Here is a 19763-nt window from a genome sequence, read left to right as displayed (position 1 = left end):
GGGCTTTCTGTAACACCTTATGAAAGTGAAAGTGAAAGTCGCTCTGTCGTGTCCGACTCTTTGCGACCCCATGACTATACAGTCCATGGAATTCTCCAGGCCAGCATACTGGAGTTGGTAGCCTTTCCCTTCTCCAGGGGATCTTTCCAACCCAGGGATCGAACCCATGTCTCCCACATTGCAGGCGGATTCTTCACCAGCTGAGCCACATCAAAACTCAAGGATCCTGGAGTGGGTAGCCTATCCCTTCTCTAGGGTATCTTCCCGACACAGCAACTGAACCGGGGTCTCCTGCATTGCAGGCAGATTCTTTACCAACTGAACTATCAGGGAAACCTGTAACACCTCATGGAAAAACGCAAACAAATGTTTGGGCTGACCCAAGAGAACACAACACCATTATGTAAATTAAAAATACTTAGAAAAGACAGAACATTTTGCAAGAACATAAACAAAGGAAAAGCTACACATTCAATGCATCAGAGGGGTTGCTTTGAAAAGGACAGAATTGGGAAATGGGGATAAAAGGGACCAAATTAATAAATAAATAAGAGTGGCCTCGTGCAACACAGAATGAGAACCTACTGTGAGCTGAGGAATTAGACTCAGTTAAATCTCAGAAATTGTGTTCTAAAGGTGACAAAACACAAGTGGCTGCCGTATCTTTAAATGACTAAATGAGGGCTCAGAGAGGAGAACTGACTTCTCTGAGTCACACAGCATGCAAATGGCAGAGCACAGCTTTGCACCCAGGCAGCCTGGCTACAGAGCCCACTCCCTTCCCCGTGGAATCAGCAGCATCAGTGAGAATTCTTTTGGTTGCAGATAAGAGGATGCCTGTCTGCAAGTGACTTAAAGAACAAAGGGTTATCTTCCTTGTCAGAGAAGGGCAGTGCCAGGTCATTTCACAGACACAGGGATGTCAAGACTGTTCACTGGCTTCTCTGTGATTCCCTTGGTCTTCCCTTCCTAATTTCAAAATGGCTGCCATATCCTGTCTGCTTTAAAACGTCTTTCTTTTTGTTTACACAGTTCAGTTTAGTTGCTCAGTCGTGTCCAACTCTTTGTGACCCCATGAACTGCAGCACGCCAGGCCTCCCTGTCCATCACCAAGTCCCAGAGTCCTCACAAACCCATGTCCATTGAGTCAGTGATGCCATCCAACCATCTCATCCTCTGTCGTCCCCTTCTCCTCCTGCCCTCAATCTTTCCCAGCATCAGAGTCTTTTCAAATGAGTCAGCTTTTCACATCAGGTGGCCAAAGTATTGGAGTTTCAGCTTTAGCATCAGTCCAATGAACATCCAGGACTGATCTCCTTTAGGATGAACTGGTTGGATCTCCTTGCAGTCCAGGGGACTCTCAAGAGTCTTCTCCAACACCACAGTTCAAAAGCATCAATTTTTCGGCACTCAGCTTTCTTTATAGTCCAACTCTCACATCCATACATGACCACTGGAAAAACCATAGCCTTTATTAGATGGACCTTTGTTGGCAAAGTAATGCCTCTGCTTTTTAATATGCTGTCTAGGTTGGTCATAACTTTCCTTCCAAGGAGTAAGTGTCTTTTTATTTCATGGCTGCAGTCAGCATCTGCAGTGATTTTGGAGCCCAGAAAAATAAAGTCAGCCACCGTTTTCACTGTTTCCCCGTTTATCAGGAGATGACAAGAGTGAACATCAACACTCTAGGAATCAGTGAACTAAGATGGACTGGAATGGGTGAATTTAACTCAGATTTAACTCAGATGTTTATGCAGATGTGTTTCAAGGAGGTTTTTAAATTGATATATAAGAGGGCAGAGATTGCAATCTCAATTCTTCCTTTGCAGTTTTAATAATAGAACCCCCACCTTGGCACATGACTGTGCAGAGAAAAGGCTGAATGTCTCAGCTTCCCTCGCAGTTAGATATGGTCATGTGATCACGATTAGCCAATGGGGTATGAGTAGGAATGGTGTGTGCAGCTTCTGGTCCTTCCCTGCCTGCTTCCTACTCTGTCTGGCTGAGATGTGAATAGGATGCTGCAGATGACAGATGCTACCTGGGACCCAAAGATGGAAGGTGTGTGTTGAGAGCTGAGATGGTGGGTCTGCCGCAGTACCTTTCGATCATTTACCCCAACAAACACAACAAGACTTATCTATGAAACCGTAACCCTTGTGTGTGCTATTTTTTCGAATATGCATGAAAATAATTACCTATCTGTTAAAAATCTAAACTCTGATTCATGTACCATCTAAGTTGGCTTCCCGGGAGGCTGAGTGGTAAAGAATCTGCCTGCCAATGCAGAAGCCGCAGGAGACATAGATTCGATCCCTGGAGGGCATGGCAACCCACACCAGTATTCTTGCCTGGAAAATTCCAGGAGACTGGGGGCTACAGTCTCTGTGGTTGCAGAGTTGGACACGACTGAGTGACTGAGTACACAGGCACACACCATCTGAGTTCATCTCACTTACTGTGATACGGGCATTTCTCCGTCATGCAATCAAGGGTCTTGCTTATTTTCTTTTCACGACAGCCCTGAATGCTAGAAATAGTTATGTCCTTTACAGGGGAGGTTCAGAGAGGTGACATGGTATGTCCAGAATCAATCACATTGTTGATGAAGTGGCAAAGCCGTGATCTATACAAGGTCAAAGTCTTCCATGTGGGCAGGAAGAGATGTTCTATGGCAGGGGTCAGCAAACTCTTTCTGTAAATGACAAGACGGTAACATATTTAACCCATTGCTGGCCACTCTGTCACAACCACTCAAACTCTGCCCTTGCAGGGAGAAACCATCCATAGATGATATGTAAATGAGTGGGTGTGGCTGTGGTCCAATGAAATTTTGCTTGTGGGTGCTGAAATTAAAACCTTGTATAATTTTTACATCACAAAATATTATTCTTCTACCGATTTTTTTTCCATCCACTTAAAACCATAGCTGGCAGGCAACAGGCAGGATTCAGCCTGTGGACCACAGTGTGCAGATCTTGAGTATTCCCTAGCAGATGCCTAGTAATGGCTCAGACAGTAAAGAATCTGCCTGCAATGCAGGAGACCAGGTTCGATCCCTGGGTTGGGAAGATCCCCTGGAGAAGTGCATGGCTACCCTCTCCAGTATTATTGCCCGGAGAATCCCATGGACAGAGGAGCTTGACAAGTTACAGTCTGTGGGGTCACAAAGAGTCGGCCACAACTGAGCAACTAACGCTTTCACTTTTCAGTATTGGCTTTGTCAGTTTTCAAACTGTTTCCTCTGAGTCCTGGGGCTCCAAGAGACTGCCTCATAGTCACTGTGGGGTGACAGCAAGTAGTTAACTCTGCTCCTTCTCTCATTTCAAACCAGCTGCTCCCTCTTTATAATACGTTATACCCTGAGCTTCCAAGTAACTGTCTCTGATGTTTGTTGAGCACTTACTTCGTGCTAAATAGGTCTCATCTTAGGGCCTTACCCTTGAATGACATGGAACTAGCATTGACCTCATTTAGAAGAGTGGAAAAGGAGGGAGAAACTGAAAAAGTGGTTGATTGTAGTCCCCAAGGTCACGTGGTTTCAAAACAGCAGCTCCGGTATTTTGAATCCAGTCTGCTCGACTTTACAGTCTGTCCTCTTCTGTTAATCTGCCTCCCACAGAAGTCTTCCCCCCTCCCCCAAGAGTTTAGTGGCAAAGGGGGAAAAAAGTGTGAAAGTCAGTTATGTGAAAGAAGAAGCAAAACCTGAGACTCAGGAAGGGGAAGGGGCTTGCCCAAGGTCACACACAGTGTCAGATCCAGAGTCTCTTCCCCTACTCTGCAGAATGTCGGGAGGCAGGAGACCCGGCGGGGGGCGGGAGCAGACACCTGCTTTCATAGGCGGTGGGATCAGAGAGCAGGGACTGGTTAATGATCAGCCCTCAGACCTAAACCAGGTAATTCCAGGGCAAAGAGACATTCATTCCCTTTCATCCACTTTCTGTGTTCTGTCCCGGTGGCAGGAGGAGAGGGCAGGGGTAGACGGAGTGGAGACTCTGGTCAGGGGCCAGGCCAGGGTGGAGGCTCCTGGATGCTCGAGGTCCCTGAGGGGAACCCAGAGCAGCAACAGTGAGGGTGATGTGAGCTGCCATTTTCTAAAGACGCCCTGTGCCTGGGCTAAATTTTTCAGACCCATTCCCTCATTTAATCTTCATAACCGTACTATGAAGAAGATCATCCCCATTTTAAAGATGAAGAGACTGAGGGTCAGAGAGGCAAAATGATTTGCCCAAAGCAACATGGTGCGTTAGTTGCCGAGTTTTGTCTGAATCTGGAATCTGTGCTTACAGGCACGTGCCAGGATGAGATAGACCTGGGGCAGGGCAGGGCTCGCTGGACAAGACCCTGGGGGTCCTCAGTCTTGGAGGGCAGCCCCGCTGCTTCTCTGAAGTTCTGTTACACACTTGGCTCCTTGCACTGCCTGGGGGATCAGGGCCGCATGGGTGGTGGTTTCTCCAGCATCCTGCTACAATGCATGCTCTGATTAGATCCTGCACTTCATCCCTGAAGGGGTGGCCCATTTCACAGAGGGCGAAACTGATGCACAGAATGGTGAAGTATTTGCCCAAAGCCCCTCAGCCAATAAGGGGACCACCAGGCTTTTGAACCTAGACTCTACAATGCTTTCCTCTCCTTTTTTCTGCCCAGAGAAGGCTGGCTCGGGACCTCCCTGGTAGTTCAGTAGCTAAGACTATGCTCCCAATGCAGTTCGATCCTGGGTTCAATCCTTGGTCAGGGAGCTAGATCCCACATGCTGCAATTAAAGATCCCTCGAGCCACAACTAAGACCCAGCACAGCCAAATAAATTAACTAAAAAGAAAGAAAAAAAGCTGGCTTGCCACCTATGTCTTTCCTTTAGGAATGACAAAGATGCCATCATTTCAAAAGCAGTCTTGTCAGCTGAGCTAAGCACTGCCCTCTCCTTCCCTCTTCATTCATGAGGCTGGGAGAGGGGCCTCTTCCCAAGGCTCTGTCCTCATCTATAAAATGAGGACAAAACCTCCCATTTTGTGTATATCATTGTGAAGCGTACATGAGAATTGAGATCCTGGCACACAGACGTAGGTAATACGTGGCAGTTACACAGTTGCCATTATATAAAAACCCATATAAGGGTTCCAAGAATCAGAAAGAGTGGGTAATAAGACCTTACACCTTGATTCAGATTGAAGTTTCCCATGACTCCTAAGTGAGAAGGATTTATTTGTTGATTACCCATCTCCATGGACTCCAAGTTCCAAGGGAGCTTCTGTCCATCCTTTTCCTTGCTGTGAACTATAGTATTGTTCACCTAGAACACTGTTTGGCATGTAGTAGGTGATCAATAAATGTGTGGAATCTATCAATTAATAAACAAACCAGTTACTGAATTGCTCTAAGCCTCAGTTTCCTAATATATAAAATGGAGATATAAATCCTTACTGCCCAAGTGGTTGTGAGTGTTAAATAAATGAACAGGTGTAAACCTACCTACCCTGGGGGTCTTTGTTCTCCCTGGGGTGCTCTTTTCCAAATTTGACACAAGAACTCTTTCCTAAGAGCCTTCCACTTCAAGAATATTTCAGTCATGCTGGGGAGGTTACATTATAGTTAGATGTTCTAGGTTCGAGCCAGGTAGATGCCTTTGGAGATGGGGCAAGACTCAGGGGTGGCAAATCAACAGTCCTGGGAACAAGCCCGACTTTGCCATTAAAAACTCTGCCCCCAAAATTCAATTGGGTCATTATGATGACCCAATGGGTCATCTCAATCCCGACCTTACCCTATCTGTCGAGGCCTGTTTCCCTAGGTGTAAAGAAGAAGGTAATAACCCTGCCCAGCTCTCCCAGGTTGTTCCCAACTGCTGTAAGATTACAAATGTGAATGTTCAGCTCCCCCTTCCTGATACCAGCTCCGGGATTGTTATTATTTGAATAAGACCTTACATAAGCACCAAGCTCCTAACCAGCCAGTGATTTCTGGACCCAGGGAAGTTACAATCTTTGGAGACTTTGGCCTGTTTTCATGTGGTCATGTGAGTCACCGTGGTCACAGGAAGCAAAGGGATGAAGGGCTGAGTAGCACCTTGGTTTTCCAATTTTTTTTTTCTACTTCATCTTCATTGACCTTATCATCATCGTTATTCAGTTCAGTCGCTCAGTCATGTCCAACTCTTTGCGACCCCATGAACTGCAGCATGCCAGGCCTCCCTGCCCATCACCAACTCCCAGAGTCCCCCCAAACCCATGTCCATTGAGTCGGTGATGCCATCCAGCCATCTCATCCTCTGTCGTCCCCTTCTCCTCCTCCTTCAATCTTTCCCAGCATCAGGGTCTTTTCAAATGAGTCAGCTCTTTGCATCATGTAGCCAAAGTATTGGAGTTTCAGCTTCAACATCAGTCCTACCAATCAACACCCAGGACTGATCTCCTTTAGGATGGACTGGTTGGATCTCCTTGCAGTCCAGGGGACTCTCAAGTCTTCTCCAAAACCACAGTTCAGAAGCATCAATTCTTCGGTGCTCAGCTTTCTTCACAGTCCAACTCTCACATCCATACATGACCACAGGAAAAACCATAGCCTTGACTAGATGGACCTTTGTTGACAAAGTAATGTCTCTGCTTTTTCATATGCTATCTAGGTTGCTCATAACTTTCCTTCCAAGGAGCAAGCATCTTCTACTTTCAAGGCTGCAGTCACCATCTGCAGTGATTTTGGAGCCCCCAAAATAAAGTTGGCCACTGTTTCCACTGTTTCCCTGTCTATTTGCCATAAAGAGATGGGACCAGATGCCATGATCTTCATTTTCTGAATGTTGAGCTTTAAGCCAACTTTTTCACTCTCCAATTTCACTTTCATCAAGAGGCTCTTTAGTTCCTCTTCACTTTCTGCCATAAGGGTGGTGTCATCTGCATATCTGAGGTTATTGATATTTCTCCCGGCAATCTTGATTCCAGCTTGTGCTTCTTCCAGTCCAGCGTTTCTCATAATGTACTCTGCATAAAAGTTAAATAAGCAGGGTAACAATATACAGCCTTGACGTACTCCTTTTCCTATTTGGAACCAGTCTATTGTTCCATGTTCAGTTCTAACTGTTGCTTCCTGACCTGCATACAGGCAGGTCAGCTGGTCTGGTATTCCCATCTCTTTCAGAATTTTCCAAAGTTGATTGTGATCCGCACAGTCAATAGCTGTGTTAAAGGCATCGTTATTAGAGGGAAATAATACTTGGTATCAAACTGTTTCACATTACTAATGGAATGGAACTAATTTGCATAAAGAAAAAGTAAAGTCTCTCCTTCCTAATCTTAATTGCTACCAATAACTACTGTTTACAGTCATGTGTGTGTGTCTGTGTGTCTGTGTGAATATCCTCCTCTGCTTTGTCTGTGGGCTTCCCTGGTGGCACAGACGGCAAAGAATCTGCCCACAATGCAGGAGACCCAGTTTCGATCCCTGGGTCAGGAAAATCCCCTGGAGGAGGGAATGGCAACCTGCTCCGATGTTCTTGCCTGGAGAATCCCATGGACAGAGGAGCCTGGCGGGCTACAGTCTATGGGGTTGCAAAGAGTCAACTTTGCAAGACTGAAGCGACTTAGCATGCATGCATGCCTTGTCTGCAGCCCTAGGGTTTTATATCCGGCTCTCCAGATCTGATGCTGGCAACGACCAGGTTCCAGGGATGAGAAAGGGGCCAGGTAGGGACTGTGGCAAACTAGTGAGCACACACAACCCCCTACCCCTTAGGGTCATGGACAGCCACTGGAGACATCAGTTCCACATCTCTAAATTCAAGGACGCTTTCTCAATCCTGGCTGCACAACAGAACCAGCTGTAGAGCTTTCAAAAAATACTGAGGTCCCAGAGCCTCTAAACCAGAACCTCCGGAGTGGGACCTGGGCTTTCTCAGGACATTCTAATGTTCATCCAGGGCTGAGGAGGACGGGCTGTGGTTATACCTGAGATGCTGGTGAGCTTTGCAAGTATCTGATGCTGCAGGACAGCTGTTCCTGACCAAGTTAAGAAGAGTACAGAGTGAGTGAGGGATGGGTGGCGGCTGGGAGTCACTGGGTCAGAGTTCTCCCTGTCTGGTCAGCCCCCAGGGAGTGACTCTGCATCCCACCACCACCCCAACATCAGTGTCCTATGAACAACCTTTCACTTCCTGCTTTAGTGCCCTGGCCTCCAGCCTCAGGCATTGCATTTGAATGTGAGCTCCCACCATGGGAGCCCTGAGGCCCTTTCCCCATGGCCCAGGGTGAGACGATCTGAATTTACCCTTCAGACCCCAGCCTTAGGCACAGTAAAAACGACAGTCGGCCACGGTGGAACCCTGCTCCCTCGTACCAGCAGGAAAAGAACAGCCCAGAGTGGAGAAGGGAAGAGACTTCCCCAAGCCCCTGAGGTCAGACAGGGAAAGGGCCAGAGCTGCAATCTAGACCCTTCCTCCTTTGTCCAAAGTGGCCAAAGCGCATTTGTAGTTAAACAGGCTGAGTTTGTTATCATTGCTGCAGTGAGGAAACATACACACCGTGGGCAATGACAAAGAACTCAGAGATATTAGAAAGAACCTCCCACTATTCAGACTTTGGTTGAAGCATTGGGTGGGGATGGGGACCTAAGGAAGCAGGGTTTGCTTTAGGTTGGGTGCTGTCAGAAACTGGTGGTCCAGTGGCTAAGAATCCACCTTGCAATACTGGAGATATGGGTTCGATCCCTGGTCAGAAACGAAGATCCCCCATGTCGCAGGGCAAATAAGCCCACGCACTGCAAGGATGACCCAGCTCAGCCGAAAACAAAGCGAACAGTAAAAGGAAAACAAACCTGTGGACAATTCTGTGATTAGGTAAGAAGTAGCCATTTCTTTAGCAAGAGAAGGGGATGCTTGGTATTTTGTGGGTGGCAAGTGGCTTTGTGCTTAAACAAGATCACAGTGTTCTCACTCTGGCTCATTTTATCAGTCTCAGAGTAACTGGAGTCAGTGATGTGTAAGATTATCTAGGTCCAACAAGAGGATGCTGTGTCGTAGCTGGGTCAGACCAGTTCCAGACTCCAGGGGCCATTTTCTTGTACTTTCGTAATAGTAACCCACATTTCCTGAATCCTCACTAGTGCTCAGATTCCTGTTAAATTTTTAAACTCAGGGGCTGGCAAACTTGGGTGTACCAAATCTAGCCTGCCACTTGTTTTTCATCTAGCCTGTGAGCTAAGCATAGCTCTTATGTTTTTAAATAGTTGTATAAATCAAGCAGAAGATTTTATGACATGTGAAGAGTATGTGAAATCTTCAGTGTCCAAAAATAAAGGTTTAGTCACACTTATTCATTTCCGTATTATCTAGGGCTGCTTTCATGATACCATGGCAGATTTGAGTAGTTACAACAGACATCATATGGCCCCCAAAGCCGAAAATATTTACTGCCTGGCCTTCTGCAGAAGAAGTTTGCTGGTCCTTGCTTTAAATGGTGTTTCAGTTGTTCATGCTGCTACAACAAAAATACCACAGGCTGAGTACTTATGTCTCCCTATTCTGGAGGCTGCAAAGTCCAAGATCAAGGCACCAGCAGATCCAGCATCTGTTGGGGGCCTGTTTCCTGGTTCACAGACCGCCTGGCTATCATCTGGCTGTGTAGTCACGTCGTAGAAGTGGCAGGGAGTTCTGTGAGGTCTTTTATAAGGGCACTAATCCCATTGATGAGGGCTCCACCCTCATGACCTAGTCACCTCCCAAAGCACTACCTCTTAACACCACCCTCAGACTGGGGATTTGGGTTCAACATTTGAATTTGGAAGGGGGTGGGAAGGAATGAAAATATTCTGTCTATAGCAAATAAATCAATTCTTTAATTCTCTTGATAACCCCAGGGGAATTATTACTTTTATGGATTAAAGAAGTTCAAGGAGATTAAGGGATTTATCTAAGCCAGTTTCTTAACTTTGGCACTATTTGACATCTTAGATGGGAAAATTCTTTCTTGTGGAGGTGACTTATGTACTACAAGATGTTTAGCAGCATCCCCGACCTCTGACCATTAGGTACCAGTAGCACCCCCACCACCTTCATCCCCGTTGCTACAATCAAAAATTTCTCCAGACATTGTCCAGTATCCCTTGGAAGCAGCATCAACCCTAGCTGAGAACCACACTGACCTAATGTCACAAAGCAACTGATGGAGACTTGACCCCTGAACCCATGTGTTCAGTTATTAATCACACTTCCAATGCCCAGGGATGGATCTTTTGCTCTTGGTGATGGTTTCAGCTGCAGGAAATTTTAATCTCTTCAGTTTTCTCCTGTGGGGAGGCTGACCTGTCAAGCAAGGGATTCTTTAGAAATGAAGTCATATCCTTTTCTGACTCTCCTCTGCTCAAACTCTCCCCTGCCTCCACTCCCAACTGGCTCAGAGGAGAAGCTAAAATTCTTACGGTGAGCCCCAAGACCTCTGTGTGATCCAGACCACTTTCTACTACCCCAGCCCCTGCCCCATCTCCCACCTCCTCCTAATCTCCCTCTCCATCAGGCCCCTCCAGCCCCACTGGTCTTCCTTCTGCTTCTCAACATACCAGACACAGGCTCACCTCAGGGCCTTTGCGTTTGCTGTTCCTGTTGCCCCAGTCCCTCTTCCCACATCTCTTCGTATGATTGACTCCTTTTAATCCTTGAGGTCTCAGCTCACATGCCATCAGCTCATCTGTCTCGTCTGTTGACCTGATCACGAGTCTACCTGCTCCTCCTCCCCACTCTGCAGTCACTTCCATTGCTTCGCCCAGTTTTACTTTCTCCACCACTTTCATCGCAACCAGAATGTTTTGGTCTTCTTGGAGATTTTCAGAGCCGCCATGGCCTGTATTGGAATTTCTTCCCTCTGCGGGTTTTTTGGTTTCATCTTTATTTTGAATGCCAGAGCCTCCCTTGGGGCAGATCTTCTGAAGAGGGAGCCAGGTGAGTTCGTTGGATCCATCTGGAGAAATACAAGCATACCCCTTTTCCTGTAAGATTAATTTCCCAGATTTCCATTGTTTAGTTAGCCCGTCTTCATACCAAATGGGCAGAGGAAGAGAAGTGTCCTTCAATTCCTCAAAATGTTTTTCCGCTCTTGTCAAGATATCTCCTTGTGGTAAGTTTAAAAAGTTTAAAACAAATAAAGCTCTATTAACAATAGTTATAGGATTAAAGAATATCTTGTGTTCAGTTCAGTTCACTCGCTCAGTCGTGTCCAATTCTTTGTGACCCCATGAATTGCAGCATGCCAGGCCTCCCTGTCTATCACCAACTCCCAGAGTTCACTCAAACTCACGTCCATCGAGTCGGTGATGCCATCCAGCCATCTCGTCCTCTGTCATCCTCTTCTCCTCCTGCCCCCAATCTCTCCCAGCATCAGAGTCTTTTTGTTGGAATCTAGTAAAGTCTGCTCTGGATAGGGAAGATAGAATTGTTCCTGTGTATTCCCCCTTTTTAAATTTTTTTATTTGTAGTTTCAGTGTGTGATGTGCTGTTCAACTATGTCTTATGCTTGTGGATTATAAGGAATGCCTATAATATGTTTGATTAAAAAAAGATTGTAAAATTTTTTTGAATTGGTTAGAGATATAAGCAGGACCATTGTCTGTTTTTAGGGAACTAGGTGTTCCCATTACTGCAAAGCAAGCTAACAGGTGGGTTATAACAAGTTGTGTAGCTTTGCCTCAAAAAGGTGTGGCCCATATAGAAGAAGATTTGTATCAATACAGACATGTAAAAAAGAAGATGGAGAAAGCTCAGGGCATTGAGTCACATCCATTTGCCATAATTCATTGGGTTGTAATTCTCGAGGGTTGATACCTTGTGAAATGGGTCGAAGGTGTTGGGGTCTACAAATAGAGCAATTATTAATGATTTCTTTAGCATGGCAGTATGGAATTTTCCAAATCTGGTATGAGGAGCCAGCATTATTATGGAATAGAGCATGTTGTTCTTTGGGAGTAGAAAAGAAACAAGTTTATCAGTTTGTTCATTACCATGAGTCATTGGACCGAGAAGGCCAGAATGTGCTCGAATATGAGTAATATATAATAATGGATTGTGATTCAAGAAAAAGTTGTTGAATAATAGATTGATTAGAATTTATGGTAGAAGTTTCTATAATTTTTAATACAAAAACTGAATATGAAGAATCAGAAACTATATTAATAGGGTAAGGATGTAGGTGAATAACCTGAATAAGAGCATATAATTCATTTTGTTGAGCAGAATGAAATTTAGTATAAAAGACCTTATATTTTTTGAGACACCCAAATGAAGCTTTAGAGTTTTTAGTCCCATCTATATAGAAAACATCAGCTTGAGGTATAGGTTGGGATGTAACAATGTGAGAGATAATAAATTCAGTATTTTTGAAGAAATTTCAAATTTATTAGAAGGATAATGAAATGAAATAGTCTAAGAAGGCTATTTGGAAATTGGTAGAAGTTTGTAATGCATTTTCAAATTGAGTTTCATTAATAGGTAATACAATTTTATGGGGATTGGAGCCAATCAAAGTCTTAGTTCTATTTCTCCCATTGATAATTATTAGAGTGATTAAATAAAGATAGGGCATGACTTTGTCCCTCTAAAATGGGTATAGATTGGTTATTTTTTTTTCAGATTTTATTTATTTATTTATTTTTTTTACTTTACAATATTGTATTGGTTTTGCCATATAGATCCATTATACTGGGTGTTCTTGTTGGGCAAGAAGTCTGGTGGGAGAACGGAGAGAGGGGAGTTTAAATAACTTTAAAGGCAATTCAAGCCTAATATGAGTAAGAAATTATTTTTGTAATTTATTTTGTACTAAACAGAATTCCTCTCGTGTCTCTTGTGAAAGTGAATGAGGGCTATTTAAATCAGGATCTCCTTTCAAAGTATTAAATAAATTAGTCAGTTGATAATTTGCAATGCCCAAAGAGGGTCTAATCCAGTTTATATCACCTAAAAGTTTTTGAAAATCATTCAAGGTTGATAATTTATCAATACGAATTTGTGTTAGTTGGGGAGTAATATGTTGTCTATTAACAATAGATCCTAAGTAATGGTAAGGTGTAGAGGTTTGAATTTTTTCAGGGGCAATAATTAATCCAGAGTCTTTTAAGCATCGTTGAGCTATATCAAACATATGTTGAGTCTCTAAAACAGATGGAGCCAAAAACAATATATCATCCATATAATGAATAATAGGAAAGTCAGGAAATTGTTTTCCCACAGGTTCAAGGGCTTTGGCTACATAATATTAACACATGGTGGGAGAATTAATCATTTCTTGAGGCAATACAGTCCATTGATATCATTTATGAGGCCCAATGTGATTAGGAAAAGGAAAAGAGAAGGCAAATCTTTCTCAGTCTAGAGTGTGTAAAGGTATAGTAAAAAAGCAATCCTGTAAATCTATAATAATAATATGCCAGTTTGAGGAATAATGGTAGGTGATGGAATTCCTGGTTGTAATGTACCCATAGGTTTCATAGATGCATTAACTTTTCTAAGGTCTGTTAAGAGATGCCATTTGCTAGATTTCTTTTTTATTACAAAAATGGGAGAATTCCAAGGAGAACAAGATTCCTCAATATGTTTCTATTTCAATTGTGTATAGATAAGTTCCTCAGCAGCCTCTAGTTTCTCTTTTATAAGGGGCCACTGCTCTGCCCAAATAGGCTTGTCACTTTTCAAGTAATTTTAATAATTGCATTGTTTGTTAAGTGAGCAGTGGCCCCTAGGAAAAATGTGGAATACATGTTTGAGCTTGTCATTGCATAAGTAAATCTCTTCCTATTAAATTAAGGGGTGCATCTTTCACATAAGGTCATCATGTTGTGGGCTGGCCTTCTGGTCCCTCACATGGATGTATTTGGACACTTTGATAAACCTCTTGTACTTTGGTTTGAGAAACTCCTGCAATCTGGCAAGAAATTCTCTGGATAGGCCGAGATTTGGACCATAAATGTTTGGAGATAATAGTAATATCAGATCCAGTATCAAGAAGACCAGAAAATTTTTTGCCATTAATTTTGATATTTATATTTGGTCAGGTATATTCAGATATAATTGATGTCCATAAGGATAATTTTTGATCTGTACTGCCAAATCCATCTGTCCACATACCATCAGAGGAGTTAATAGAAATGTAAGGTAAAAGAAGTAATTGAGCAATTTTATCTCCCTTTTTAAATTGCCATAATATCTGAGATGACATCATAATTTGAATTTCTCCCTTATAATCTGAATCAATTACTCCAGGGTGAACAGTAATTCCTTTAGAAGTCAGACTAGATTGGCCAAGTAAAAGACTGAAGGTTTGTGGGGATAGGGGTCCAAAAAGTCTGGTAGGTATTCTAAAAGGGACTGCTTGAGGAAAAAGGAGAAAATCATTTAGGCCTGGTATATCAATGGCAGCACTGCCAGATGTTGAGGGTTTGAGGGAAAAGATGAAGTTTGCCCCTGGTTTTTGTTGATGGGGACCTGAGGAGTCCCCAGCTTGGAGTTTCCCAAAATAGGCTTTCCTTCAACATCATATTTAGACTGACATTCCCTGGCCCAATGTATCCCCTTAGGGCAACGAGGGCAAATTTCGGGGGGTTTTTCAACAGTTTTAATTTTTTGTGTGTGCTTTTTAGGACAATCCTTTTTTAAATGTGTTTTATCTCCACATGCAAAACATCTTTCATTCTCCTTCTTAAAGGCAGAAGCCATTGTTTCAGCTAGCATTTGCATTTTTTGAGTTTCTGGTCCTAAATTGCGACAAGCCTTCAAATAGTCGATAATAGCCCCAGTCTCACGGATTGGAGAGATAGCTCTTTGACATTTCTGATTTGCATTCTCATAAGCAAGCAGTTTTCCTAGTTGCCTTTTGGCTTCTTCTCCAATAACACTATGGGAAATAGCAACTTCCAATCTAGTTAAAAAAAAAAAAAACAGCATAGGCTTCATTAGGTCCTTGAAATATTTTTGTGTAGCTGCCTTTAGGTTCTCCCTGAGGAGTAATTTGATCCCAAGCTTCAAGGGCAACTTCTTTCAATTGCTCATGTAATAAGGGAGGGCATTGTATTTGGGCTTTCACCGCATCAAACTGCCTTGTACTGGTTAACATTTCAAAAGTAATTTGGTTTTGGGGAGCGCCAGCTCGAGCATTAGAATTGGCATGATCTCGGGCTACATCCTGAAACCACATTGTCCTTTGAAGATATTCTCCTGGCTTAAGAAGAGCCTTTATCAAAAGTCGCCAATCATAAGGAACAAAATTTCCGACAGAAGATGCCATAGCATTTAAAAGTTCCTTAGTAAAGGAAGAATGAGGGCTGTACATAGTTACAACTTTTTTCATTTGTTGCATGTGAGAAAAATCAATGTATTGATGTTGAGGTATAATTTGGCCTTGAGCATAAGGATTTTTTAAAACAGGAAACGCAGAAAAGTCATCAGCCTCAGAGATTCGAGATTGTAAAGCCAGCAATCCAGAAAGCCTTCGTCGTGAAGGAGAATGAGTAGATAGTGTTTTCTCATAAATACGAGTACAAGTTAAAGGCTTATCATTATCATCAAGGAAAGTATTGTCATCCTCGGAAGAGTCATTATCAGAGTCATCTTGTCCTTGAGTTGAGAGGACTTTCGGTTTGGTGCCCGTTGCAAGAGGAGGAGGAGCACTTGGGGCAACCAGAGCAGTGCTGTGGGAAAATTCTGAAATATTTTATGTTGTTCTAATTGGGCCTTTTGTAAAGTTTCATCATCTAATTCATATTCATGTAACAAGTGTTCTGTTGTCAAATATTGGGGGGTGGGGCTAGAATTTCCTTGAAATGGCAAAATTACAGCTTTAATGAGGGCCCATAACGGCCAGAAATTTATTGGAATATTTTTTCCCCATCTTGCAGCTCATTCAACATTCTGTTTAACCTGGTTCCAAATCTCTAAATCAAAACTACCTTCATCAGGGAACCAGGGATTATGTTCAGTTACCATTTGGAGACAAGCCTCTGTTCACCGACACGAAACTGAGAGTCCTTGAACTTTAAATAAATGATGAAGCAAAGTTGAAAAGCGGTGGGGCTGTCCAGCCGTTTGTCCCGTTACCCCACACTTACCGACCTCAGTGGGTCCACAGTCACAGCTTGCCAAGGGAGTACTCCAGGTCCCTGTTCGGGCGCCACTTGTTTTGGTCTTGACAGACCAGAACCTGGGGACAGGAGTCGATGAAAAGAAGACGAAGAAAAGAAGGACTTGGGGGACCCAAGTCTCTAGTGGAACAAGGGTGCTTTAATCATGGTGGCGTGTGCATATATATTGTTATACACGGAAGCTTTAGGCAGAAAAATATAAAGTTGAGCAAAACCATGGAAAGCAGATGCATGACAACAGTAACCAAGGGAATGCCAATCGTCATGGGGCCGTAACAACAGTAACTAGGGGAATAACAATCATCACAGCGCCAGAAGACAACCCGTGTATCGGAAATAGGAACATGACTAAGTAGTTTTATAGAAAAGTAAAAGGTTACTGAAAGGTCATGACCTCAGTCCTGAGAACTGCGTGCAGCTCTGCTCATTCCTGTTTTCCAGGAACTGATAAGGAACAGAAGGCCCCCGAGAAACAGAAAACAACATATAGGATTCCTTAAAATTAAACGTTCCCTGACACCCGAAGTTTTCGTTCTTGATTATTGTCAGTCATCCTCTCTAGAACAGTGCTTTCGTGGGAGCAAGGACATTGACCTATATTATTCACTGTGTACCCCAAGCTGATGGTCAATAGTACACAGTAGGTGCTCAATAGATGTGTTTTGAATGAGTGGCAGATTGGGGTCACCCATCCCATTGCTGATCCATTACCACTCGTAGCCGGTCTTTCCCAAACATCCCCTTGACAATAACAGTCGAGGTTAGCCTAGGCTTGAGTTATGGCTTATCCAGCTGCCTTGCAGCTAACTTCCTGCCCCCAGGCCTGAAGCCCTCTCCTAATAGGAACAAGTTGGGTAGAAGGATGGAATTTTGAGTGTCTTTTTTTTTAGTCCAATGACTAGTATAGGCTGGGACCTGAGGAAGTACTCTTGATTGACTGCACCAGAAGGGGACGCTTCTGTCCCACCTGCTACATCCCACTAAAGACCTCATGCTCTTTTCTCCTAGCTGCTGTGCGGAAAAACGGCTTGCACACTGTGCCCACGGAGATGCAATTCATTGCTGGCACAGAAGAGTGAGTTCTCCTGGTGAAATTCATAGAGGAGCCCATGCTTGATCCAAGGAGAGGATGAACAAGAATTCCATGCTGCAGGCAATCCCCACCCCCCATTCTTCTCCCAATGACCCAATGCCCAAGTTACCACCACTTCTCCCTGAGCTCCAGCCTCCTTGAAAAAAGAAAACATGGGATGGGCAGGGGAGTACAGTAAGCCCCTAAAGGTCTGCTGAGGTGAAGGGTCTGGAAGGAAGGACCAGAAGAGCAGGAGGCGCAAACCACACGATCGTCAAGGAGGAGAGGGTGTACCGGGCCAAGCTAAAGCTTTGTCTGAAGACAAAAGATCCCGAGACAGTAGCAGCCCTTCACACCTGTGTGACTCAGGAAGCATCTGGACACTGATGGCACAGTTAGTCTTGGTGTTTTTTTGTATACAGCAGCGAGGATATAAGACCTGGGTGCTTGGGGTCAAGCAGACTTGACTTTGCACCCTGGCTTTGCCACTTACCAGCTCTGTTGGTTTGCACACATCACTCCCCCTCTCTGAAACTCAGTTTCACCTACCAGCTGGACATGATGTCAGAACCCATCTGTGTTCTTTTTGAGGGTTGTTTTTGAGATTAAATGAGATCATGTAGATAAAGCCGGTTGTTAGGCCTTCCGTGCACAGATGGTAATGCTTGTTATTAATGGTATCGTTATCTCAATTTCATGATAATGAAGCAAACAGCAGGGAGTAAAGTGACTTGCTCAAGGCATCATTGCTGGGCATCAGTCAGGTCTGTTTCCTTCATTCAGCAAATTTATAGAGAACTTCCCATGAGCCAGGTACTGTCAGGCACATGGCAATGAACAGGAGAACAAAGCATTGGAAAGCAGGCTAGGGAGGGGGCTGGGGGAGGGAAAGGGCAGTATTTAAATGTGTGTCAGGGAAGACCTCACTAAGAAGGTCATTCTTAGGCAAACACCGGGGGAAGGTGAAGGGTCTTGGGGAATCTGTGAGAAGAGTATTCTTAGCAGAGGGGCCAGAGGTACAAAGCCCTGAGAGTTCAAGGCAGCTGGGATGCTAGTGTGGCTGGAGATGGGGTCACAGAGATTGCTTGTGTGGCAGGAGGGCACTGGCTGGGGACAGAGCCTGTGGGACCCCACAGGCCATTGATGTAGTTTTTACTTTGAATGAGATGGGAACGGATGAAGGGTCTAGCAGATAGGGGCATGATTTTACATCAGTTTGTCTTATCCTGAGGCCTGTGCTCCTCCCTGGCACCATGTTTGGGGGCTTTGAGTCCACCTTTGAGATACGGTTCTGTAGTTGGCCCCACCACTCACCACCTTGCAACCTGGGTATCTGTTTTAACCATCTACCCAGGCAGAGCTTGTGCTGAGTCTGTTGGAAAAGCACTGATCCCTACCCTCTGGAACTCTGTGTCCATTGGTTGCAGACCCCAGCCCCACTGTCAGTTCAGTTCAGTTCAGTTGCTCAATCATGTCTGACTCTTTGAGACCCCATGGACTGCAGATTACCAGGCTTCCCTGTCCATCACCAACTCTTAGAGCTTGCTAAAACTCATGTCCATCGAGTTGGTGATGCCATCCAACCATTGCATCCTCTGTCGTCCCCTTCTCCTCCTGCCTTCAATCTTTCCCAGCATTAGGGTCTTTTCAAATGAGTTAGTTCTTTGCATCAATTGGCCAAAGTATTGGAGTTTCAGCTTCAGCATCAGTTCTTCCAAAGAATATCCAGGACTGATTTCCTTTAGGATGGACTGATTGGATCTCCCTGCAGTCCAAGGTACTCTCAAGAGTCTTCAACACCACAGTACAAAAGCATTAATCCTTCAGGACTCAGCTTTCTTTATAGTCCAACTCACATTCATACATGACCACTGGAAAAACCATAGCCTTGACCAGACGGACCTTTGTTTGCAAAGTAATGTCTCTGCTTTTTAATATGCTATCTAGGTTGGTCATAGCTTTCCTTCCAAGGAGTAAGCATCTTTTAATTTCATGGCTGCAATCACCACCTACAGTGATTTTGGAGCCCCCAAAATAAAGTCTGACACTGTTTCCATTGCTTCCCCATCTATTTGCCATGAAATGATGGGACCAGGTGCCATGATCTTAGTTTTTGGAATGTTGAGCTTTAAGCCAACTTTTTCACTCTCCTCTTTCACTTTCATCAAGAGGCTCTTTAGTTCTTCTTCACTTTCTGCTATAAAGGTGGTATCATTTGCATATATGAGGTTATTGCTATTTCTCCCAGCAATCTTGATTCCAGCTCATGCTTCACCCGGCCCTGCATTTCACATGCTATACTCTGCATAGATGTTAAATAAGCAGGGTGACAACATACAGCCTTGATGTATTCCTTTCCCAATTTGGAACCAGTCCGTTGTTGCAGTTTAACCGTTGCTTCTTGACCTGCATACAGATTTCTCAGGAGGCACGTAAGGTGGTCTGGTATTCCCATCTGTTGAAGAATTTTCCAGTTTGCTGTGATCCACACAGTCAAAGGCTTTGGCATAGTCAATAAAGCAGAAATAGATGTTTTTCTGGAACTCTCTTGCTTTTTCTATGATCCAATGGATGTTGGCAATT

At 44.1% G+C, this 19763-nt stretch overlaps 1 protein-coding gene across 2 annotated transcripts in view; it reads left to right on the top strand.

The window, feature by feature from the left end:
- Positions 1-19763, top strand: part of SLC13A3 (solute carrier family 13 member 3) — an 85122-nt gene that overhangs the window by 30788 nt on the left and 34571 nt on the right. For both annotated transcript variants that reach the window (XM_069548696.1, XM_069548697.1), the window contains exon 4: positions 17117-17183. In XM_069548696.1, the coding sequence (XP_069404797.1) occupies positions 17117-17183 (67 nt within the window). The remainder of the gene's footprint in view (positions 1-17116; positions 17184-19763) is intronic.

The sequence above is a fragment of the Ovis canadensis genome, chromosome 13 (assembly GCF_042477335.2).
Source record: "Ovis canadensis isolate MfBH-ARS-UI-01 breed Bighorn chromosome 13, ARS-UI_OviCan_v2, whole genome shotgun sequence".
Taxonomy (NCBI): Eukaryota; Metazoa; Chordata; class Mammalia; order Artiodactyla; family Bovidae; genus Ovis; species Ovis canadensis.
Note: the sequence above shows the minus strand (reverse complement) of the source record. Positions and strands in the feature narration are given on the sequence as shown.